Source organism: Cibotium barometz, chromosome 6 (assembly GCF_041138505.1).
Source record: "Cibotium barometz isolate CiBa-2024 chromosome 6, ASM4113850v1, whole genome shotgun sequence".
Lineage (NCBI taxonomy): Eukaryota > Viridiplantae > Streptophyta > Polypodiopsida > Cyatheales > Cibotiaceae > Cibotium > Cibotium barometz.
This window is the reverse complement of record NC_141051.1, coordinates 20,039,103-20,066,385: the sequence shown is the minus strand read 5'-3', so window position 1 is coordinate 20,066,385 and position 27,283 is coordinate 20,039,103. Positions and strand designations below refer to the sequence as shown.

General features: G+C 39.8%; 1 protein-coding gene across 1 annotated transcript; it reads right to left on the bottom strand.

Moving 5' to 3' along the window:
• Nucleotides 1–22,218: 22,218 nt before the first annotated feature.
• Nucleotides 22,219–22,719, bottom strand: LOC147637501 (uncharacterized). The gene has a single exon (XM_086798981.1). The coding sequence runs from the start codon at nucleotides 22,717–22,719 to the stop codon at nucleotides 22,219–22,221; it is 501 nt and encodes a 166-aa protein (XP_086655107.1).
• Between the last annotated feature and the right edge of the window lie 4,564 nt (nucleotides 22,720–27,283).

The window sequence follows — 27,283 nt, the reverse complement described above, 5'->3', positions numbered from 1 at the left end:
ACCATATGGACCATGCTAAGGACACCATGAGAAGATAGAGCATACAGAGATCACATAGTTTCGACCACGTATGGGACACATGGACCATGCACACACAAAAATAGTATTAAGCATGTAAAGATCACATGCCAACCGTGTATAAAACCACATGAACCATGCAAAGCATACCATGAGAAGACCAAGCATATAGAGATCATATAAAACCCATTCTAACCATATGTAGGTCATATAGACCATATAGAGCGTGTCATCGAGAAAACACACTCTTGGATATTCTATTTTGATCGTAAAAACCATATGGACCACCATGTAGAGCATATTATGAGAAAACCAACCATATAGATCACTTAGAGCCCATTTTTACCATGCATAGGACACATAGAGCCCATTTTGACCATGCATGGGACACATGGAGCCCATTCCGACCATGTTCAAGACACACATTAGGAACTCAATGGAGTCTTCTTGGGCCCTTTTATTTGGCAGTTTAAGGGAGTCAAACCTTTTCTCTTAAGAAGAAACGTTTTCTAATTTGAAGCTTCAAAACGGCTACTTTATTCGAATTTGAATTTGGGGAAAAAATGGAATTTAAAATCTAGCGGATAAAACCATATCATGTAACATATCTATGGAAAGCTCTTGATGCGTAGATCACGGATCTGTAATCTCCGCTCAGATCGGAGCTTGTATGTGGAAGTTATGGAGGTCCGAAAATTGTAAAATTGCCTCCCCCCTTTTTGGGGGAAAAAGTGCACCCTTTGACCACTCTTACACCTCTCTTACAAACCAATGGTTTTTGCTTACATGGCGGGCTCCTATTTGTCAAAAAGTTAAACGTTTCCATAACCTCATGGCAAATTAAAGGGCCCAAGAAGAATTCATTGAGTTCCTAATGTAGAGCCCATTTCTATAGGAGACAAAAACAAGAATGTAAAGATCTCAAGCAACCCATTTCAACTATATTACAATTACATGGACCATGCAGAACACGCCATGAGAAGAATAAGTGTATATATATAGATCACATAGAGCCCATTCGGGCCATATATCATACAAACCAAACTAAGACAACAATGAGCATGTAAAAATCTTGGATAGCCCATTTTGACCATGTGTAAAGACCACATGGACCATGTAGAGTACATTATTGTGAGAAGAACAAGCATATAGAGCCCATTTTGACCATGTGTAAAGACCACATGGACCATGTAGAGCACATTATTGTGAGAAGAACAAGCATATAGAGTCCATAACCATATATGAATCATATGGACCATAGAGGGCATATACCGAGATGACACCGAGCATGTAAATATCTTGGGCAATCCATTTTGATCGTATAAACCACACGGACCATGATGCAAAGCACAATGTGAGAAGACTAAGCATATAGATCACATAGAGTCCATTCCAACCATGTATGGGACACGCTTAGCCCATTCCTATATTGATCACACCAAGATACATCAAGCATGTAAAGATCTCATGCACCCCATTCTATTCTGACCATGTACAAAACCACATGGACCATTTAGAGCACACAATGAGAAGAACGAGCATATAGATCACATAGAGCCCATTCCAACTATATGTGGATCACATGGACCATAAAAGCACACCAAGAGAAGATTCAGCATGTGGAGATCCCATACAACCCATTCCACACATGTATAGACCATTATGACCATCCAACGATGATGTATGTATGTCTATGGTGGTAGCATACATATATGTATATATGTCCACCATCTATGACATCATACATGGCTTGTTGAGAAGTATGGTGCCATAGAGCACATGTGGAGGCAAGGAGTGAGTAGGTAAGGAGGAAGCCATATGGCAAAAGTGGATTATCCCACATGAAAGGACCAAGCAAAGATGTACTCTACCCATATAAAAGGGGTCATTTTTAAGAAATGGAAGTACAAGAACTTGCACACATCTCAAGCCTCATTATGAGTACAAGTCTTAATCTTGTAACCTAATTGAGCTTGAGCCTAATGCATACACTCATCATTATGAGTGCACTTAGTCACCATCCACCGTAGGTTTAACTTAATCATGTGTCATTAGTATGTGCTTAGTATGTCATTAGGCTAATTATCTTCTTGTAGGAGGTACCATGAATTTAAACATGGTATCAGAGCCTCCCTCTCTCATAAGAGCTTCTCCTAATCACTTCATTTAGTTAATCTCAGCTCATGAGTATGTTTAAGTCGTTGATCACCCACTAGTCTCAAGCTTATCCTTTTCTTCTACTTGTGGTCCAAAATTTCAAGATCTTATTCTCCTCAATAAATCCACCATTTCTCTTAAAATTTTAGGAGCACATTCTATACCTCAGAGGAATTAGGCGGATTTTTGTTACATAGCCCGAAAATGGCGATAGAATGTCGACTGGTCTTTTGTTGAATACTCCGCGGCTGCTCAAAATTAGTCCAAGCCCTTTTAGGGCTAGCTTAGCAATGGTGTAAGCTTCCTACAAATGAAGTCTTGGCCCATTTCATCCACGAACGTGACCACATCAAGCAAAACAACAGGCAGCAGTAATCTGCGTTTTTTGCCTCTTTTTTGAAGATTTGAGATAATTCTTTTCCATAAGGCTCTTTCTCTCATCTAGGGCAACACCCTCATGAAAAACTCCCCTTCAATGGTTGCTTCCACATGCCCAATTTGATCCTCCAAGATCAACCTTGCTAATCACTAATTTTTAGTCTTAATCACTATCATTAAAGGATCATTAGTAGTAAATTGGATGCATTTAGGGTACAATTTAGCAATTAAGGTTGCATTTAGCATGTTTACACATCAAAAGCACTAGTTTTGCATTGGGGTTACCATCAGAAAGCTCTAGAAGCAAAAAAACTAAAATTTGGAAGCACACACACAACTTGCATTTCATCATGTTTAAAGTATCCAAACTTGCCAAGTTGTACGAGAATAGACACTGCCAATTGAAGCATCATAATAATTATGACATTAGTGAATGTAATTTTTTAATAATTTGTGCAGCAAACACCATGATTTGTAGAGCACCATCAGAGGGGCAAATCAAGGGGCTTTTTCACCATGAAGCTTTGGCAAGCTATATAGCAGGTCCCCAATGGTAGGGTTGAACCCTTGATGGCCCAAAGAAACTAGGATTAGTGATGAATTAGTAAAAGAAATTTTTGTTTGCACTTAGAGAGAAGAGGTAGACTTGGAGTGTCAAATTGAAGAGAGAAGGAGAAGCTTGAACACACAAGAGAGAGCAAAGTGTGCATAACACAAGAATGACTGTATTATGAAAGGATGATCAAACCACCAAGTACAATACCCTTTTATAGGCACCAAGGCCCTATCTTTTGTTGACTCTTACTAAGGGGTTGTTCACATCTAAAGTATTCACACCAAGTTAGGTATAAACCAAATTAACCACCATAATGATGCCAATGCTAGCTCTAGTTATTGTTTACAATGTTGTTTATGTGATGACCATCCAAGTGCCCGTAGGCCTTACTCATGGTGCTTAAGGGGGTCTTAGCCGTATCAATGGCCAGTGTCTTGCCCTTGTACAATTGATTTATGAGTATAACTGATGAGTTACATGAACCATAAAAGCTCACAAATCCCATTGTCCCAAGCAATGCTAATGCAGATTTATACCCTATTTTGAATTAGCAGATTGATCACTCAAATCAAGGGGAAAATATAATTTGATGCTTTACAGAGGTTAGCAACACTTGAATGTTAGATATGAACCTCTAATGGCCCTAAAAATCTAAGGTGATTAGTACTAATTATGACATTAGTGAATGTAATTTTCTTATAATTTGTGCAAAAAATACCATGATTTGTAGAGCACCATCAGAGGGGCAAATCAAGGGGCTTTTTCACTATGAAGCTTTGGCAAGCTAGGGTTGAACCCTTGATGGCCCAAGAAAACTAGGATTAGTGATGATTAATTACTAATTAGTAAAAGAAATTTTTATTTGCACTCAAAGAGAAGAGGTAGACTTGGAGTGTAAAATTGAAGGCCTTTCTCAAATTTCCTTAAGAAAAGCAATAAGAGGCACTTATAGCTATGGGTTAGAAATCCTACTTTTTCTTAATTTTTTAATGGTTTTGTAAATTTTGTTATCTTTAAAATGATAATCTGATGCTATGCCTTGCTGGAAAGACTTTCCCCCTTTCTCATTCTTAAATTCAGCCCTTCTTTATCCTAGTTAAGCAATCAAATTGTTTGAATTAAAATTTTCATATTGTTTCTCTTTTAAAAGTGGAATTTGATTAGATTAGGATGCTTTAAACCAATTGGGGATAATTTTTAAGTAAATTAAGAATAGGAAAAATTGAAAAATGGTCAGCCATACAAAGGAGGTTATGACAAAATTTTCTTAAATTTTGTGAAATAAGTATTACCTTTTATTATTCAAAAAGAGTAATCCCCGTCGTTTGTGTATTCTAAAAGTATTTTTTTCATTCTATGCATAGTAGAAATATTTTATTACAAAAGTGTTATTTCTATTAGATTTAAATTCTACGCATAGAAAGATGCATATTGATTATTTTTTTTACTATAAAAGAGTGATTTTCATTAGATTTAAATTCTATGCATAGAAAGATGCATATTGATTATTTTTTTATTATAAAAAGTGATTTTCATTAGATTTAAATTCTATGCATAGAAAGATGCATATTGATAAATTTTTATTATTATAAAAGTGTTACTTTCATCAATATTGATTTTTATGCATAAAAGATTTTTTATTATTATAAAAGTGTTACTTTCATCATTATTGATTTTTATGCATAAAAGAATTTTTTTTATTATAAAAGTGTTACTTTCATTACAATATTGATTTTTATGCATAAATAGATGCATAAAAGAATTTTTTTATTATAAAAGTGTTACTCTCATCAATATTGATTTTTATATGCATAAAAGATTTTTTTTAATTATAAAAGTGTTACTTTCAGCAAAATTGATTTTTTTTGCATAAAAGGATTTTCTTTTATATAAAAGTGTTATTTTCATAGAAGTTGGATTTCATGCATAAATAGATGCATACAGAATTTTTTTATCAAAATAAGAGTTCTCTTTAATCCTATGTTTAAATCCCATGAATATTGGAAAATGAATAAGTAAATACTCAGTGAGAAGAAAAATTATACCATTTCATATTCTCTAGGATGGTAATGAGAAAATTCAGAAAAACTATCGAAGTCGAAATTTTAGATAAATGATTAATTTATTCCTCATAGGAATTCGTGACTAGTTTTGAATTCAGTTAAGCAAAATACTCAATGAATGAAATTTAGTAAAGTAATATTACCCTTCGAGAAAGATAGCTCAGGGAGAATCTTTCCAAACTCGAACCCTGAATTAGACTAGGACCGAGACTTAATCTCCTTCATCAGTTTCAAGAAAAGACGATGTGACCAGTTCAGTAATCTACACTCAAATCACCCACCGAATCTGAAACTAAGTTGAGACCTTTGATTTTGATTTGAGGATCAAGAATTCAAAATTCGAGGAATTCTGCTTGGGAATCTAGACTTGTGATCTAGAAGTCTTGGGATACAGAATTAAGATATACTCATTGTATTCAAAAGAAAATCAAAACTGAAAACTTGCATAGAAACCTTGTTTTCTTAAAGGACTGTCTTACGCCAGAATGCTGATGAAGGGAGCATTTGGTATATGTGTTTTCTAAGGAAAGTTCGGTTGCAACAGCTGGTGGGGAGTGTTCAAAGGACGGCTCACGCAGCAAAAACCTGCCCAAGTCTTGACCAGCCTGGGTATGGTGTAAAATGGTGTGCTTTCGGTACGATGGGCGAGGGCCAACGAAGCGGTCCCTGAGTGAAGTGCCAGGACACCTAAGGAGGATCCTAGAGGGTTCTGACCAGGCGATGCACGGGCTCGCGGTGCTTAGGACACCCATGCGTATGTCGTGGAAGATATATATATGTTTGATGGTGAGAAAATTATTGTAATCTGTTACTGGATCTTGCTGACCTGCTGGTCTCAACAAAGAGTCGAAAGTGATATTGTTTTGTGAGAAACAAGGATTGAATGGAAATTTTGAGTTATGACACCTGTAACGAATAATTGTTTTTCAATGGATTGTTTTAAAAGTTAAAGTTTAAAGAGGAGTGTGTGCGTATCTGTATTCTAAAGCAAAAGTTAAGAAAGGCATTCAATTATGGGTGGGTGAGTACTTGTCTGGTTCTACCAATTCCAGTGGTTGGTAGGCGAGAATCAATAGAGTTTTAATAATAAAATTGATCAATATGAATACGCTTAGAACTTGAATAGTTAAATAATAACCTGAAGACTTCTCAAATGAATAGATCAACGGCTGTGCCTAATTCAATTAGAAAAAAAGCGTTGATTCCTTCAAGTTAAGTCTGTTATAGTTTCCCTTCTATTTGGTTTATTCAGATGAAGGTTAGATCAGTCTTGACTTCGTTAGAAAAATTCGCTAAGAAATTCAAAATGGTGGAATCGTCCCCTTTTTTTGGGCATGGAAAATTCTCCCGGTTTTGGTTTTTGGGATGACCACCAGCTTAGTCTCGTACCCAGACATTCGAGGGCGAGGCCCCAAGTGAGAAACCCTGCCTCGTGCATGAGGAAGCTACTTCCGCTGTGCTACCATCCGCCGGGAATAGGGGCAGTGGGATCCCACAGTTGGTATCAGAGCGCTATTGTAAATTTACGTAGCAGCATCAGAAATTGCTTAAATTTTTAAAGTAAATCAGGGAAATAATGTTTTCACTTGTTAATATTATGTTGAATGAACTTCAAAAATTGAAAACTCATAAATTGAATTGGAATTTTATAGATGGATACCCCGAATCTATCTGGCATTCTTGAACTCTCCCAGAGTCAGGATATGATAACCTTTACATTCGAGCACCTCATCAACTCTACTACGACCCGAGTAAGTAGAGTGAGACTCACACGTCATTTTGAGTGTATTTACTTTCCTGATCCTCTTGAGCGACGTCGGTATATGTGGTTCTATGGAGGACGATGTATTAATGTCAGTACCAGTCAGCGTCAGAGGCTCAGGCAAAATATTTCCTTAGCCATGATTCAGATAAGGCTAGGGCTTGTTCAGCATGTACAACTCTTTGATCATTCACCCAGGAATTTCAAAATTTCATGCCAAATTTTTAGGCTTCTTAGCCGCTTTATCCCTAGAAGTAGAATTATAGCACCTCTTTCTGTAATGAATCGTGTGTACCATGGCATGTCTCCTTCGCAGTTGCGCTTCTTTATGTGAATACGATGTGATTTTGGGAGCCGTGATGCCCTATGTATATATTGAAAACTTTTGATAATAAACGATGTTTTGCAAAAAAAATAAATCCAAATTGTTTTCATAATTGTGAATGGTTAATAAAATTATCAGAGTAAGTCTTGTTTCATGAAGTATGATGAAATAATTATCTATTTAAACAATAAATCATAAAAATTAAATAATCATAAATCTGTTGTCAAAGTTAAGTTGACGAAAATCTTGTTTTGTTAGAGTCATGAGGCGCGCGGCATGTGCAAGGCAACTGGATCCTCTAACCGATGACAAAGAGTTAGATCCGGATGTTCGAAAAGCCCTGCACAGATACCAACCTGGTCCCTTCAAGGGTGAAGGGGAGCAGTTAGGTGAAGTAGTGGAAAAATGGATTGAGGCAATGGAGGAATACTTTGATGTAACTGGCTACAATGAGAGAAGCAAGATGTCTCTCGCCAGGTTAAAAATTGTGGAAACGGCCAGGGTCGCTTGGAGGAATCACTGCGAGACTAACCGTCTCGACTGGAATACCCAGACTTGGACTGATCTTAAAGCTTACCTCAGAAAGAGGTTTTGTCCTCCGAGCTTCCTTGAAACTAAAATGAATGAGTTCTTGGAACTAAATCATGATAGCCGAACAATTAAAGAGTACCATCAAGCTTTTGCCCTTCTCCTCAAATATTCCCCGCAACAATTGGCCCCCAGCCAGCTGCTGATGGCCAGATTCATTCGAGGAATGAACGAGCCATTGGACACCTTAGTAAAGAATGCCAAAACTTTCTCTCAATGGCCGAAGCAGTAAGAATGGCAAAGGACTTTGCCAAAGCCTTTGTTGTTAAGGTCCCGCCAAAGCCTGCACCCTCTAACTTTAAAAGATTCCAAACCCCGAGAAGTACTTCAAACTTTCCTCCCCCAAAGTGGCAGCAAGGCCCAATTCAAAATCAGGATGCGGGAAGATTCAGAAGTGAAGGAAGACCCTTCCCCCCAGAACACTTTCTCAGAAGCCCCAAAACACTTTCTCAGAAGCCCCACCTATTTCAAGGATTCAGGGATGAGCTCAGAAGTGAGAACCGGTGTTTTGGATGTCAGGGTTTTGGTCACCAGCTGAAAGACTACCCGACTCCTGCCATGTCAAGGAGACAGGGAAGTCAAGGACCAAGAGTGCAGACACCATCCCTTTCCTATCAGTCAAATCAGGGTCCATCTTGCCCAAATCAAGGAAATCCCAAGAGAACTCCAGCTCAGCCATCTGCCTCTATCCAAAATAGCCTCAGAACTCCTTCTCAAAACTGGGGCAACCAAAGAGAAAGAGTTCCACCTCAGACTGCAGAGCAGCCAGAGCAGTCACAATAGCAGAAGTAGTGGAAGAAGAAAGAGGAAAGATTTATGCAGCAATTGAAAACCAAGGGCCAAATCGCCAATTCTCTGTTATCCATACTCTAGCTGAGTATCAGGGTAAGCCTTTTAAGCTTTTGATTGATTCAGGCAGTACTCATTCTTGGGTAGAAGCATGTTAACGTGCACAAAAAATGATGTCCCGGACAATGCTAGTTAGTAGTGCTTGTTAGCATACATTCGAGAGCCAAGAATATGTCCATTTTGAAATAAACTTTCCATAATTAATGTTAAATTTACTCGGTGCCAAATTCAAATGTAGCATCTTTTTAGTTACTGAAGTCATGGTCTAGTGGATGAGCGCGCTCTCTCTCTCTCTCTATCTCTATCTTTCTGTCTCTGTGTCTCTCTCTCTCTCTCTCTCTCTCTCGCTCTCTCGAGGTTCTCCATGATCTGTGTAAGCCAAGCTCTCTCTCTCTCTCTCTCTCTCTCTCTCTCTCTCTCTCTCTCTCTCTCTCTGTGATGCTGCTTAAACAGTCTCACCCTCTCCCTTTGCCTCGCATTCTCTCCGTGTAGCCCACTTCCTCCCCATCTCATAGAGTTATGGCGAACCATACCTTGCAATCTGATCTGGTAGGTTTACTTGCGCGTTCAAGGGGGGTAGCAGATGAAGGTAGCAGAAGGGATCCTTTACAGACAATGAATCCGAACTTGGAGGACCCAACTTGTACTGCCATTAGGGATTATGAGAGACAAAGAAAGAGGAAACAACGAGAGAAGAAAAAACTTAAGCAGGTTCAGGTTCAAGAGCTTGCCTTTGAGGAGGAAAAGAAGAAGAAAATCTCGTCTGAGATTGTGGCACTGTTCATGAGGAGGACTGAAGGAATTAGTATAGAAGACAAGCAAGAAATTTGGAATCTAGTATCTCATCATCCTGTTGTGCAAGCAGTGTGTCCAGAGGAGTCTACTATTCAAAGTGCAATCATGTGCAATGTTCGTAACACCTTGGCGCTTGTAAAGTAGCCAAGCTATAATGAGGAGTTGTATTTGAAGCATACAGCATTGTCCATGATGTTGAATTCAAAGGAGAACATGCAAATGTCAAAAGTCTCGAGACTCCTTAAAGTTCCGCGTCGATCCTTGTACAAGGCTAAATTGCGGGTGACATCGAATGTTGACGGTGGAATGTTTTCATTGGCTGCATGTCAAAAACATGCCCGTCATCGTAGCACAATCACAGATGAAATGAAAGAGCTGGTTTACACATTTTGGAGGGATGAGGTGTTGAAAGAACGGTAGAGGGAGAGGAGACACACACACAGGACCCTAATGTATATTGCAAACCCTAAACATACAGGGAAGCCATGTCCACTCTCACACAAAGCATAATGCACTAATCCATAATCCACACAACACACAATGAGTTGTGTCCACACTCTACTAACCCTAGCTAATGTCCACACACTATGACCAGCTGGACACGCGGTCATTTATGTCTCACACATGTTCCTACCTAATCTGCCAGCACATAGCATAGCTGGCTCACACTGACATCAAGCTTGAATCTCAACATCCCCTCTCAAGCTCATGATGTACTGCCGATGAAGATGTAGATGAGCTTGGGATATCAAGACTCTCAACACTCTCCCTCAAGCTCATCCCATGTACTCCCAACATAGTCCGGAAGTACTCAAACTTCTCCCTGCCAAGTGGCTTTGTGAAGATATCAGCCACCTGCTCATCAGTCTTCACATACTAAAGATCAACTGTACCATCCAGCACCTTTTCTCTGACAAAGTGATAATGGACCTCTATGTGTTTGGTCCTCGCATGAAACACTGGATTCTTTGCCAACTGTATACTGCTCATGTTGTCACAATGAATGACAACTTTGCCATCAAGAGGCTCACATAAATCTGTCAAGAGACTCTTTAACCATATAGCCTCACAAGTAGCAATGGCTGCACCCCTGTACTCAACCTCTGTACTGGATAAAGCAACTGTAGGTTGCTTCTTGCTACTCCAACTCACCACGGCACTTCCAAGTGTAAAAGCATATCCACTAGTAGACCTCCTGTCATATGCGCTACCTGCCCAATCAGCATCTGTGTAGCCATGTATGTCCAAGCTTTTACCACTCTCATAAAATAGACCATAATGTGATGTGGTCTTCACATATCTCATGATGCGTCTCACTACATCCAAATGTGGTTTCCTGGGGCTCTGCATAAACTGGCTGACTAGCCCCACAGCATAACTCAAATCCGGGCGTGTGATAGTCATATATATGAGACTACCAACCATCTTCGTGTACATAGAAGGATCATCCAATTCCTCACCATAATCAGCCCGCAACTTCACATTTTGCTCTAATGGTGTACTCATAGGCTTACACCCTGTCATGCCATACTTTGCCAACATATCCAATGCATATTGGCGCTGTACTAACCAAGTACCTGCATGATCTTTTACCACTTCAATCCCAAGGAAGTATCTCAACTCACGAAGATCTTTCATGTCAAATTGCCCACTCAAAGCTTTCTTGACATGCATCACATCTGCACCATGATCACCTGTGATAATCAAGTCATCCACATAGATGACTAGTAAAACAATCCCATGCTGTGTCTTCTTCACATAGAGTGAAGAATCTGCTGTAGAAATCTGAAAACCAAGTGAGATAAGATATCTGCTCATCTTATCACTCCAAGCACGAGGTGCTTGCTTTAGACCATACAATGCCTTTTTCAACCTGCATACGTGAGTGGGATATCTTGGGTGTACATACCCTTCTGGCTGTGCCATGTACACTTCCTCTTGTAGATCTCCATTTAGAAATGCATTCTTGACATCCATCTGATGCATTTCCCAGCCATTAGCTGCAGCCATAGCAATGACTGCTCTCACTGTGCCCATCTTAGCCACTGGACTAAACGTCTCATCATAATCCAATCCTTGGGTCTGTGCATAACCCTTTGCTACCAATCTTGCTTTATGTCTCTCAATAGAACCATCAGATTTGCACTTCACTTTGTAAACCCATTTACATCCAATAACATTCTTGTCCTTTGGTAGTGCAACCAAGTCCCATGTATCATTATGGACCAATGCGTCCATCTCAACATCCATTGCTTTTTCCCATACATGCTCTCCAATAGCCTCTGTATAGCATGTAGGTTCCACATGCTTCACCATAGATGTCATATATGCAGTGCATAGCAAAATCTCTATATGTCAATCTGTCAACAGGATATCTGACTCTCTGGGATCTCCGCAATGCCTGCGGGTCACTCTGTACACCTGTAACTCTAGCATGTGGTGGCACATATCTATCCTGCCTAGCACCAGGTGTGCGTAAAACAGGTATGCCAAGCTCCTCATCCAAACTCTCAGAACTAGATGACTCATAACCTGTGATTCCAATTCCTTCGACTTTCTTTTTGCCTTTATCCATAGCACTACTCCCAGTGCTCACACTCTCATGCCTCAAACGTCCTGACCATGGACGTACACTGCTACTCTCAGCTTCTACCTGCTGGCCCAGACATAGTAGTAGAACTAGAACTTGCTTGTGGCAAGTTCACATGAACATCAGCCTCAAGTGACTCAATAACACCCTCATCTTTTGCTTTGTACCAACTAGCAAGCTCATCAAACACCACATCACGTGAGATGACCACTTGTCTAGTTTGAGGGTTATAACATTTGTATGCCTTTTGATCCTGTGCATATCCAACAAATACACATTTCTCTGCTTTAGGATCCAACTTTCTTCTTCTTTCATCAGGCACATGTACATAAGCTATGCATCCAAAAACTTTAAGATGTCCAATGTCTGGCCTGTAACCTGTGAGCCGCATCTCTGGCGTGCTTCCATGAATGGCTACTGTAGGTGTTTTGTTCAATATATATACTGCAGTAGCACATGCTTCTGCCCAATAGTAATCTGGCATGCTCTTTTCATTGAGCATTGCCCTTGCCACTTCACATATGACTCTATTCTTTCTCTCAGCCACACCATTCTGCTGAGGTGTATACCTGCAAGTCAACTGTCTTCTTATTCCATGCTTCCTCAAGAAATGCTCAAAAGTTTTTGAGGTGTATTCACCACCTCCATCTGTCCTCAGACATTTAATCCAACAGCCATATTGCTTTTCTGCAAAAGCTTTGAAATCCATGAACTTTTCCAACACTTCACTCTTCTCTTTGAGAAAGTATATCCATGTCATCATGCTAAAATCATCTATGAATGTAACATAGTATAAACTGCCTTTGATAGATGGGTTTTGTGCAGGACCCCATACATCACTGTGTACTATCTCAAGTGGCCTGTTACTCATATTTCCTTCTCTAGGAAACCTCAACCTTGCCTGCTTCCCAAACTGACAGGCTTCACAAACATGCATATGTCCATCATATTTGAACCTAGGCAATCCATTGACAATGCCTCTTGTTTGCATGTTCTTTAATCTCTGTATATTGACATGGCCAATCCTCTTATGCCACATATCAATGTCCTGTACCACATTCCTGCTCTTTGAGAACATGGCTGATTTTAGCTCAGGAATTCCAGCATCCAGCTTAAACAATCTTCCTTCTTTCTTGCCTTTAGCAATCACTCTACATCCATGTTTGAAATCTTCAACGAAGCATCCATGCTCGTTGAAACGAACCTGTAATCCCTGTTCCACCATTTGACCAACTGAGGCCAAGCTTTTAGTGATCGAAGGCACATACAGCACATCTGCATAGACTTTGTCTGACCATTGTGCATGACCAATGGTACACTTCCAACATGTGTAATGACATGCTGGGTATCATCACCTGTTTCCACATAGCCTTTTACATCCATAGGCTTCATATGCTCAAACCATTCACCATGACATGTCATATGGTTTGATGCTCCTGAGTCCATATACCATGTGTCATCATTCTTAGCATTTGTCGTCATAGAACCCACAACATGCTTCATGGCAAACGAATGATTTGCAGTTCCATCATTGCTACTTGATGCATAGTTACCACCATGTTGTGCATAGTTTCCACCATAATGACCACCACGCTGTGCTCTACCCCCTCTCAAATCATTCTGTTTGCGGAAACAATCTCTCGCCATATGACCATATTTGCCACAATAATGGCATTCAACATCTTGCATAGAATTTTGTTGGCCTTACCAACGTCCTCGACCACGGGGGGTACCTCTGCCTCGCTGAGGTGCATATCCACGACCACCTCGAGCACCATATGAAGGCTGAAAATTCTATTGTGGAGGCCTGTCCTGCCATCCACGACCATTACCACCACGTCCACGTGATGCAAATCTCCCCCTGCCTCTAAAGCCTCTCTGCGAGTAGAAAGCCTGATTTCTGCCATCATCATGGCAAGTAGATGCATCCAGAAATGAATCACTGAGCTTGATTTCCTCAACCAACAAGAGTGAAACCAACTCATCGAAGTCGGGTAAACCTGTACTCCTCACTGAGATAGATGTATCAAAGGATTTGTATTCCTTGCCAAGACCACGCAAGGTAATATCCACCAAATCATCATCAGGCATGGGGGCATTTATTGTGGCCAATGCATCTGCAAACTTCTTGATTTCTTGCACATAATCATGTATGCTCCTTTTATTCCTTTTCACATTGTGTATCTGCTGTCGTAACTGAGACTTGCGAGCACTCGTATCTGTATCAAACATCTTGACCAAAGTATCCCATGCATCTTTGGGATTCTCAGCATCCTGTATGTGTATGAGCATAGCATCAGAAATGCATATAGACAGATAATGCAGCACTTTGAATGCTCTCTCTGACCATTGCTTATGAGCAATAAGCTGCTACTGTGTAGGTTGCCGAGGTAGCTCAGGCTCTGGCTCAGCACCTGTAATAAGGTTCCAAAATCCTTTTCCTTTCAAGAAACTCTTTATCCTGTACTCCATGCCTGGAAGTTCTTCCGATCCAGCTTTTCACCAACAATCTGAACTGGATTATCCGACATGTTTGCTCAATGCATACACCTTCCGCACACTTCAAATCTGTAAATGAGCCTTCCTCAGCTCAACCACACTCCAATGAATGTTCCAGATACTCCAAGGTAGCCAACAAACTCCAAATTGGATGTAGAAAATCAACCTGTAATCATCCAAGATGAACTGACTCACTCAGTGCGGGATACCCTAAATTGACACGCCTTCCAAGGCTCCAAATCACAATGTAATGGTGCAATCAAGTATGGGCAACTTGCATTGACACCTAATCAACCTCAATGTTGAGTATCAACACCATCTGACGTGTACATATCAATTTTTGAAAACCCCTTTCTCTGTTTTTGGAAAAACCAGAAAAACCAGTAGAAAATTTGCTCTAATTCCTTCAATATTTGTACAAATTGAGCAACCAGGCATTCATTAGCTTAGCATTAGTGTCCATCAACTCCATGTAAGAGGAATTTGTCCAATTGTAAAAGACCAAAGATTAATTGCTCAATTAAAAATGCTCTGTTTCTCTGCAACCAGTGGACAGCCTATTTTAATCAGCTCATTCCCAGCTCAATTAGGCATCATTGACCAAACAAATCACATAGCCCTCTTCTCCAAAGTATAAAGCATCCAATTGCTAAAGAAGTTGTGGAAGATATCAAGCACCCACTGAGAATTTGATCTCCTCGTAGTCAAAATGAACAAAATCTGCCCTGTTTTCTCTGTTGATTCAGCGCCGCCTGCTGTAGGGGGGTTTAGGAGAGTTTGTGGTGCTAATTGATGATGATAATAGATGCCCAACACACCTAGGTACATGTGCAATCCACCAATGGTTGGATTTGAGCCAAAATCACACTCCAAATGCTTCAATTTTGGGCTTCCTTTTCTCTGTTTTGTGTGAGCTCAAAAAACAGAGATTTTCACACTTTGAAATGCATTCAAATTGCTCCAAAATCACAATAGGGCTTGCATAAGAGTTGCCATTACATCCCTCATTGTCAGATACATGTTTGCTTCGCTAGATTTACATGTATTTCCACCATACATCAATGTTCCCAAGCTTTAATGGAAAGCTTCAAAAACCAGAATTTTGCTTTGATTTGCTTTGCTTTTGCCTATATCACCTGCAATCTGCTCAAGGATGTTTAGAAGACCTTACCCGGTAGGCCAAGCTCTCAGATCTGATAGTATTTGGTGTGCTCCAAGCTTCACATCTCCAATGGCCAACTTCACAGCTTCTTCTCCCTCTTCTCTTCACTCACTCATAAACCCTAATAAATAGCACAAGGCTCTGATACCATGTTGAAAGAACGGTAGAGGGAGAGGAGACACACACACAGGAGCAAACCCTAATGTATATTGCAAACCCTAACCATAGAGGGAAGCCATGTCCACTCTCACACAAAGCATAATGCACTAATCCATAATCCACACAACACACAATGAGTTGTGTCCACACTCTACTAACCCTAGCTAATGTCCACACACTATGACCAACTGGACACGCGGTCATTTATGTCTCACACATGTTCCTACCTAATCTGCCAGCACATAGCATAGCTGGCTCACACTGACATCGAGCTTGAATCTCAACATGAGGCACGTGTATCCCCTAACAAAAAAGATGTTTGTCGAAAGAGGATGGGGAGAAAAAAATTACATAAAGCACCCTGTACACCTCCTTGATGAACCTCAGGTAATTGATCTAACCAAAGCACCATTATTCGAGTACACTAAAAAGCATGTGAAACTTTATAGTTAGCATACTGGTTGTTATTTACACTGTGGTTGTTTATGGTTTATTCTAGCTAGAACATGCTATACTGTATATGCTAGTTCAAATCTTCAATATGTTGATCACCTTACAAAGTGTATTATTTATCATATTAGTAATGCTAATTAGTATACAAGCCATACCTGGAGGCACACTGTAAATGCTAGTTAGCAGACTGTGTAATGCTAGTTAGCATACTCTATGTGCTAATTAGCACACTCTACATGCTAGAACATGCTATATTGTATATGCTAGTTCAAATCTTCAATATGTTGATCACCTTACAGAGTGCGTTATTTATCATATTAGTAATGCTAATTAGTATACAAGCCATACCTGGAGGCACACTGTAAATGCTAGTTAGCAGACTGTGTATGCTAGTTTGCATACTCTATGTGCTAATTAGCACACTCTACATGCTAGTTAGTATACAAGCCATACCTGGAGGCACACTGTAAATGTAGTTAGCAGACTGTGTATGCTAGTTAGCATACTCTATGTGCTGATTAGCACACTCTACATGCTAGTTAGCATGTAAATGCTAGTTAGCATGCTGTGAGTGCTAGTTCGCATATGGTAGGTGCTGATTAGCATATTGTTAGTGCTAGTTAGCATATTCTAAGTGCTAGTTAGCATATTCTAAGTGCTAGTTAGTTAGCATACTCAAGGTGCTAGTTAGCATAACGTAGGTGCATCTTAGCATACTGTAAGTGCTAGTTAGCATATGATTAGTGATAGTTAGCACTCTGTATGTGCTTATTAGCATACTGTGAGTGCTAATTAGCATACTTTAAGTGGTTAGCATATTGTAAGTGCTACTTAGCATACTGAATGTGCTAGTTGGCATAATGAATGTGCTTGTTAGCATACTGTTTGTGCTAGTTTAGCACTGTTTGTGCTAGTTAGCACACTGTGAATGTACTAATTAGCTAATTGAATGTGCTACTTAGCATACTGAATGTACCAATTAGCCTATTGAATGTGTTAGTTAGCATACTGTCAGTGCTAGTTAGCATTCTGCAAGTGCTAGTTAGCATACTGTGAGTGCTAGTTAACATACTGCACATGCATGGAAGCATACTGTAAGTGCTAGTTAGCATACTGTAAGTGCTGTGGGGGTTACATATAGTATGCTTCCATGCATGGCCTGTATACTAATTAGCATAACTAGCATAATAACCACCTTCTAACTCTCATAATTACAGGTTGAGCTCTTCTACAAATTTAAAGAAAAGCATCCAGATTGCAAAATAGGTATGAGAATGTTTGAGATGATGAAGCCATTTTTTGTACGGCGGCTGAAAGATAGATACACATGCTGCTGCGAATATCATGTGCAGATGTCCTTTTTAAAGGACACACTTAACCATATGCGGTCTCAGTCATTCGGGCTGCATGGAGCCCAATGCAGATGTACATGCAGCGTTTGCGTCAGAGGTGATGAAACTAGCAGGGGTTGCATGGCTTTATGTCAAACTTTCAAAGGTGTCACACATCTATGGGAGTCAGTTCTCTGCCCGAAGCAAATAGATGCTGGTTACCACAATAGTCAGTGTTTGATGGGCGAATGTAAGAACTGTGGTGTGAAAAAACTAGAAACATGCTGCTTAGAGACACAAAGCCCAAGTAAGAATATCTTTGTGAAATTGTTTGCATATGTGGAGGCAACAGATAAGCACGAAGACAAAAAAAAAGAGAAAAGATCTTGTGACTAAAGAAATGCAGTGTTGGGAGTTTCTTCAACTCTTACAGACCAATCTGAAGGTTTTTATTAAACATAACTATATCGCTCGATGGCAAGCACAACAGTTTAAGGATTGTATTCTTAGATTTCCTGACGATGTGGTTGTGTCGGTTGTAGACTTTGCAGAAAACTATGCATTCAAGGAGGAAAATGAGATTCAATCCATGCATTGGTACTCAAGTCAAGTAACTATTTTTGTGCACATAACATACTACCGCAGGGAAGGGGAAGTAGTCAAGAAAATCCACTTCTTCATATCAGATGACAAAGTGCATGACACATTGTTTGTCCAACATTGTTTTATGCTGCATTGTGGCTGGTTACAGAGAGAAGGTGTCACTCCAGAAACGTCACTGGGTCTGGTCAGATGGTGCTGCCTCCAGTTTAAGGCTGCTAGGCCTTTCTATTTTGTTGCAAGGTATGCTGGACTGACATGAATGGAGATCTGCTGGTTCTTCTTTAGATCAGGACATGGCAAGGGAGAGCATGATGGTGCAGCTGCAGTTGTTAAAAGATCGTTGACACATGAACAGCTGAAGCCTAATGGGGCCACTTTAAAGTGTGTTGTAGATGTGGTTGCCTATTGCCAAGCCAACCTATCAAAGGGAGCAGCTGCATCATATCCTCTAAAAGAAAGGGAATGTGCCCGTGTGTTTTGGGAGATCAAAGTAGGTGATGTAAACAGGGAGGTTAAATGGAATTGTGCCACGGTTGAGAAGTCTCGCACCTTGCATGCTTTTCGCGGTCACAACCGGCAGGATGCAACTGCCATTCCCACAAGACCATTGGCATGCTTTGCATGCATGAACCATAGTTGGAATCGCTGCACTAACAAATCTCATGTGCAGCCTTGGGATTATCACATTCTGATGCCATTGTCTGATGAAGTTGAGGATAAAGAAGACACTCCGACTGATGATGCCCTTGAAGTACAGATCATTGGATATGAAAAATTCGTGTATGAAGACCACCATGATGCATTAAGTAGTGCTTTGTGTGTTGGTGACACTTTTGCAGTGAATCCGGATGCTACAACCAATGATGAGAATGTAGACTTTTACTTGGTAAAGTGCATTGCAGTAAAAGAAAAGGCAAAACAGGGTTACATTGATGAGTGGAACAATGTAATTGACAAAGGCCCTTATGTCATGCAAGGACTGTATTACAAGCAAGTGGATGCATACACCTTCAAACTAGACTTCAATCAACCTGTTGTTCACATACTTTCAAATCTTGTACGTTGTATCAAGGTACCCATGAAACACATGCAAAAGAGAAGGCAAATGTACACAATCACCCCCAAAGATTATGAAGCAATCTATAACAGCATGCCATTCAATTTTTGACATGAGCGTCATGGTCTTTTATTCTATTTTGTATCTTGTGTATGCTTACTACTACCACAGTATATGCTAATTGTGTACTAACAAGCTTCTACAAAGTGTGTGCTAGCTAGCATAAAGCGTATGCTAACTAGCATACAGTGTATCCTAACTAGCATATAAAGTATGCTAACTAGTATATAGTATAGGCTAACTAGCATATACTGTATGCTAACTCGCACAGTATATGTTAACTATATACTAACTACCTAATTTATATTATGTGCTTACTAGCATATACTGTATGCTAACTAGCATACAGTATATGCCAACTAGCATATAGTGTATGCTAACTAGCATATAGTGTATGCTAACTAGCACAGTATATGCTAACTGTATGCACACTAGCTACTATATAGCGTGTGCTTACTAGCATACAGTATATGCTAACTAGCATATACTGTATGCTAACTACTGCAGTATATGATAATTGTTTACTAACAAGCTTCTACATAGTGTGTGCTAACTAGCATAAAGCGTATGCTAACTAGCATACAGTATATGCTAGTTAGCATATACTATATGCTAACTAGCAAACAGTATATGCTGACTAGCATATACAGTATATACTGACTAACAAGCTTCTACAAAGTGTGTGCTAGCTAGCATAAAGCGTATGCTAACTAGCATACAGTGTATGCTAACTAGCATACATTGTATGCTAACTAGTATATAGTATAGGCTAACTAGCATATACTGTATGCTAACTCGCACAGTACATGTTAACTGTATACTAACTACCTAATTTATATTGTGTGCTTACTAGCATATAGCGTATGCTAACTAGCATACAATATATGCCAACTAGCATATAGTGTATACTAACTAGCATATAGGGTATGCTAACTAGCACAGTATATGCTAACTGTATACTCACTAGCTACTATATAGCGTGTGCTTACTAGCATACAGTATATGCTAACTAGCATATATTGTATGCTAACTACAACAGTATATGATAATTGTTTACTAACAAGCTTCTACATAGTGTGTGCTAACTAGCATAAAGCGTATGCTAACTAGCATACAGTATATGCTAGTTAGCATATACTGTATGCTAACTATATGCTGACTAGCATATACAGTATATGCTAACTAGCATATAGTGTATGCTAACAAGCACAATATATGCTAACTGTACACTAACTAGCTGCTATATAGTGTGCTAACTAGCATACAGGATTATGCTAACTAGCATATAGTGTATGCTAACTACCACAGTATATGCTAACTGTATACTTGCTACTTTATAGTGTGTGCTACCTAACAAAAAACCCAATACATAATTCTATAACACATAAAAATGGAATAGTAGGAGGCAACTGTTGAAAAGATTATCTCATCATTAACTTCCAGTATCAAATAACATTACATAGGGTTTAATTTTACAATGAGTCACACCCGCCAAAAATCTTTAGGCCTCCTCAGAGGGCGTTTGTAGAGTGACCGGGCTTTTTTGCTCCCTCCTTTTTCTCTGCTTTCTCCTTTTCCTCTGCTTTTTCCTTTCTCTCTGCTTCTAGGTCGCCTCTCTGCTGTTCCTTTTCTTTTCTTTCCCTCTCCAGCCTAGCTTTCTCCTCTCTCTCTACTTCTAGGTCATCTTCCTTTTGTTTGCGACGAAGTTCTGCTTGTCTCTCAACCTCTAGCAGCTGTTTGATTGACTGCATCAGAGAAGTTATCAGAGCCTGTATGGAAGAAATTGTCAGCCACATACGCTGCCCGATCATCCGACTCTGCAGCCAAAGAAAAAGCCAGTCTTTCAAAGTTTCTATAAGAAACTATTGTCTCTCCTCAGCACTCTGGTCCTCTAGCTTCGGAGTAACGAGCCAAGCTTGTGCTAAGTTCTAAAACACTTTGTAGAGGCTATCATCAATCAAAAGCATGTTTTGGGCGTTGTACGCCGGATTGTATTTCCAAAACAAGGCTAAATCTTTCATAAACACAGGTTTATTCAAGATCTGCCAGGGTTGCGGACTGCAGTGCTCTTGCACAAAAAAACCGGCAATCATTGGCACCTGCAATTTAAAAACAGCCCTGCAAATATTCATGACTTTACGATGCATGCTTGTGCTCCAAATATACACACTGAAGAACTGAAGACACCAGTCCAAAAACATGTGGCTGTCCTTGCGAGAACACCTGCATATCCTCTACATTGTATTTTAACATTTCATCTACATATGTAGGGGGCTTTTCGTCGAAGCGAGTCTCTACCACCCTCAACAAAAGACCATTGAGATCTAGTAAAAGAGCCCTTTTTTCATCACACAGTCGCTTAGGCACCCATATTGGGTCTGGAAGAGGATACCATTCAGCATATATACCCTCCCCTGATGGGTGAACATAATTTAGGCGCTCAAAAATTCTACGAGCACGCTGTGAATATCGTTCGAGCCGCTTTTCAATCTCCAATTTTTGTCTCCTTATCTGCCTGGCTTTGCGGACTCGCCATTTCCGTAATTTCTGCCATTGCATGGCAGCATTTACATCAGGTAAGGCAATTAATGCCAGTTTCTCTTCCTCTGCAAAGAAACAGCGATATGAAGTGAAGAAGTTCATAGATTGGAAGAAAATTATAATGGACTGCTGCTCAACATTATATTACACAAAGATATTTTCACCAGGAAAATAAAAGGGCATAGGTATGGGAACACTAAGTAAAGGCTAAACAACTGAACAGTGACAGTTGCGTGCTTACAGTACAGAATCTGGGCAAAAAAGGAAAGGTCTTAACACAGTTTTTTGCAAGCTCTTGAGCGGGTGGCTTTCTTTTCACCTTTGGTGCTTTCAGCTTTGTCCTCCATCTTCTTTGGGGAACCATAGCCGTTGCTTGCAGTTTCTTCAGGTACCTCTTCCGGGCCCACTTTTCTCTTTGCCTTAGCCTTTCGCAAAAAACCCTCGAGAGGGCTGTTATCACCAACTTCCTGCGGGTCCTCTATGCTGTTAGTCTTCAATGTTTCCCCTGATGCATTGGCACTAGCCATTGTCTGCTGAGAAGTTTTTACTGTGTCAGTTGCAACAGGCATGGCACGTGCATGAGGAACCATGACAAAAAAATCATCTTCTTCTGATTTACAACTCACGTCACCGCCTTCCTCTGTTGTTTTCATGCTTGCACTTTGCATTTGCTGGGATCCCGCATCTACTCCTTCATTCATTGTATCTAACTCACCACCCTTCTCAGTCAAAGGGTTCTCAGTTTGTAGCCTTTCCCTTACCTTTGGTGTCATGCACACTGCCCACATCATGTAGGGGCTTTGAGAGGCCTACAACAAAAAAATCTTTGATTACACCCTTTATAAGTATGTCATGTATGCTACATAGTATGTTTCATATGCTAACTATGTGTGCAGCTAGGCCAGTATGCTAATTAGTATTCTCGTGTATGCTAGCTAGCATAATCATATATGCTAACTAGAATATCAAGTATGCTAACAAGCATACCAAGTATGCTAACTAGTAAACCTTATAATCTCTAAGCAATTCAAGTGTACCCAAAAGCTTCTATATGCTTACTAGAGCACAGTATATGCTAATTAGCATATCCAACATGCTTAATAGCATATCAAGTATGCTAATTAGCATATCCAGTATACTAACCAGCATACTGGATATGCTAATTAGTATATCCTGTATGCTAACTATCATTCCAGCTAGCATATTTGGTATGCTAATAAGCATATCCAATATGCTAACTAGCATACCTAGTATGCTAACTAGTAGACCTTATAACCTCTACGCTAATCCAATATGCTCCAAAATGCTTATTACTAGCATATAAAAATTGGTAATAATTAGCATATCCAACATGCTTAATGTTGAAATATACAAGTGAATAGGGTGTGTGTGGGAACAAGCTCTTGGATAGAGGCTGTAAAAGAGGAGATGTAATTGTGAAAGAACCTGTGAAAAGGTGAGAAGAATCTACTGGGAGAGAATAATGGGTAGCATGAGAGAATGTAGGAGTGTGGAGATATTCTGGGAGATATTCAGGGAAAAGAGAAGAGGTGGAGAGAATCAGGCAAAAGGTGGAGATATTCTGGGAGTGAATCATGGAGAAATCAATGGGATTTGATGCTTGATGTAAACACTATAAATTGAGGCATAGCCCTAATGAGAATTTGCTGGTTTTTGAGTATCCATGCCTACATTAATCTATTTGCTAATTATTCACTAATTACATCTTAATCATTTCTTAATCACTTTGTTAATCATGTTGATTCTAGTGTATGATCCACCATAGCTCATCATTATGCTCAAATTTCAACATGGTATCAGAGCCATGCCTAGAATCAATCATATTTATGAGCCCATTAGTTAATTAATGAGGATTAGTAGATAATTAGCAAAAAAATTAATTTTTTAGTAAGCTTTCACTTCTCCCCTTCACCCCCAGCCAGTGGAGGACTCCATTCTCCTTGCACACATAACATTAGGCTAAGCCCTCTTAGGTACTCATAGTAGACTCATAGGGCTACACACATCTCAAATCTTGTGGGCTAATTCAACGCAGAACGCCGACGGGAGCTCGATTTGCAGGCTACGTTTTTCTAAGATGTTTTTGACATTGCAACTTCCACAGATCAAAGCTCTCTAATTCCTCTTAGCCCAAGGTGTAATCAAGCATGCTCTACAAGCTGGTGAAGACAAAATTCAATTTCATTAAGTCTACATTGAGATCCAAGCTCTTCATCAAATCTGCAGGTGACTTTGGTAAAACAGAGATTAAGCTTTCATTATTTGGTCAAATTTTGTGTTTCTTGGCTTAATCCTCTACTAGACTCATTGCTATTGATGCCTTTGAAAGCATTTGAGATCATTTGAAGTGGAAGGCACCAGATCTGAGCTCCCCGCATACTCTGTTTTCTACACACAAACCAGAGCATTAATTTACTAATCAATGATTAATCAGTGCTAATCACTGTATTTTGGTGCAATTGAGGGTTCAAATTAACCATTAGGTATCTGATACAGATCCCTATAACTTCAGATTTCAAATCGGAGTTGGTTTGATACTCCAACCATCCCGTACAAATTGGTTACCCTTGATTCAGTGTAATTTCTAGTAAAATTGTGCTGATAAAATTGTGAAAATCATCATTTTGCATTTAACCCTTGGTTAATGCCTATAAATCTCACTCAAATTCAAGATTATTCACATATCCAAAGTTGCATTTGGAATGTGCATGAGAATGAATGCTATACGCATTATGTATTGGGCACATTGCATCAGTGTAAAAATGGGAACAGACACTGCCCTTGTCCAGATTAAGGCAAGAGGTAAGACCTCCTGCATAAATTTGGGTTTGCATTGCATAATGACACAAGATAAACATAAAAAGCCCAAAGGAACTGTCAGCAAAACATTGAAATATGTTGCTCACATGGAGCAAAATGACCTGACGGACGAGCTCATGGCCCCAGCCATGAAAGAAGAAGAATATCTCTTCCCAAGAAGAGGATCCACACCGAGAAGAAGATCTGAAGGAAGACATGGACACGAGAAGAGAAGCTGCCCCGAGAAGACTGAAAGAAGAGACGGACGCGTGGAGAGATGCTGCCACGACAAGAAGACTGAAGACAAGAGAAGATGTGAGGCTCCAAAGAGTGAGGAGCCATATGAAAATATCTGAGCGAGAGAGAGAGACCCACAACCCAATGTAACCTGCCCCAATAAAGTAAAACCACCTCTGAGCCACCGATGATGTAGGCCACGTGGTAGAGAGATGTATGTGTGAGCACTTTAGTCAAGGTCGCGGGCAACTATAGTAAGCCTTGGACACATAGAGAGAGAGAGTGTCAAGGACTATGGGTTTAGGGATCTGAGGCACTGGTCGCAGGCTATCAAGTAAGAGAGAAACTTGATATAGGGTCTAGGTGTGCTAAGATAACTTGAGGGGAGGAGTAGACACTGGTCGCGGACTATCAAGTAAGGGGAGGCAAACTTGGTATAGGGTCTAGGTGTACTAGAATTATTCACTTGAGGGGAGGTGTTGAAATATACAAGTGAATAGGGTGTGTGTGGGAACAAGCTCTTGGATAGAGGCTTGAGTGGACAGGTGGTGAGCATTCTGGTTGCCAATGATGCCATAGGTACATTGATAAAGGAATGATTGGAAATAAGGATTCAACCGGAGATTTTGACGATTATGATCAGTGACACAATGGTTTCATTAAAAGACTATTTTTAGAAGATGCTGATTCTGTGAAAAAGGCAATTTCATATTGGGTGTGTAAGTGGTGTGACTAGTTTTAAGTTTGCATGAATTTTTGGCTAGGGGACCTGGGAACTCTTTTCCCTGGTACCCGGGACAAAACCTAACCAAATTCCTAATTGGATCCCATCACTACAGTGGTTGGGTAGTTGGCTAACCCATGGGACTGGATGGGGTTAGGCTGGACTGATGGATCCCTAAAATGAGACTAATTTCTATTGGTATAATAGATGAAGTAAATCCCGGATAAAAATTATTCTATGGAAAAGAATCAACGACTGTGCCTCTCACTGAGGAAAAAAGTGTTGGTCTCTATGATCCAACTGCAATCTTTCCCTTGATCTGACTATGGGACTTACGGGTTTGGTCAGATCAATTCAATTAGTTAAGGCTTTTGACTACTTAGAGAAAAGTTATCCTGGAGGAATTGCCCGTGCTTTCCAGGCAAGGGAAGTTTTTTCGAGTTCGGATTTGGAAGAACCGATGGATTAGTCTCTTGTCTAGATATCCATGGTGGGTGGTGGACGAGGCCCCGAGTGTGGGACCTTGCCCCGCATAAGAAGTGCTACTTCCGCTGCTGCTAGCACCCCAGAATTCGTTGCACAGTGGGGTAAGGGATCTCACAGCTGGTATTAGAGCAATTTGGCTAAAGTGGATCTACCGAGAAGCCAAGAATGTCATAAATTTATGAAGAAGCAGTAAAAGGTTGGAATTGTGTGATGAAACTCAAACAAGTTTATATTCAGAATGAAATTCCTAAATTGATAATTGGGTCTTCAGATAGAAGTACTACAATTATATGGAATCCTTGACTTGTTTGAGGCCTAGACATGATGGTATTTACCTTATTATTCCAAGGACCGTGACTACCCGTATATATCGACGAGGGTATAACTGCAGCTCTTTACTGGCAGTATATAATACGAGTAAATCTAAGATCTTGAAATTATAAGCTAAACTGCTATCTAGATGATGAATTCGAATGTGGTTGGTATGATTTTAAAGTTCTGATTAAGAACTGATGAGTTAAATTGGATTCTGATTGAAAAATGATGATTCTTGAATTTTTGGTTGAAAAACGATAATCCGAGCAAAACCACAATGAGGATGAATGGGAAGAGTCCATGTGTTGATGTTCGTAACTGGAATGACGATAATGACTTCAGCAAATCACTATGAGATTAGTGGATTGTGCTGACAGATTGCTAATGTTAACTCTTGACCCAGTGGATCAAGTTGAGGGATGGCAAATTAAAAACCATGGAGTAAATTTTGGTCTAATAGACCATTATTGTGTTAAAGATATGAATAATATGTTCTGAATGAATTGTTATCTGATAATGCGAGTATCTTTATCCCACGATTCTGTGGGGAGCCGACCTATCTAAAGAACCCCAAATTTTGAGAATTGAATAAAGTTTTTTTAAAATCTTGTAGTAAAGCTTTAGAAAGCTTAAACGTTTTAGAAATCTTAAAAGCTTTAGAAATCTTAAAAACTTTAAGCTTGTAAAGTTTTAAAGCTTTATATATTAAAGCTTATAACAAAAAGCTTCTAGGTGACAAAAAAAATGACACATAC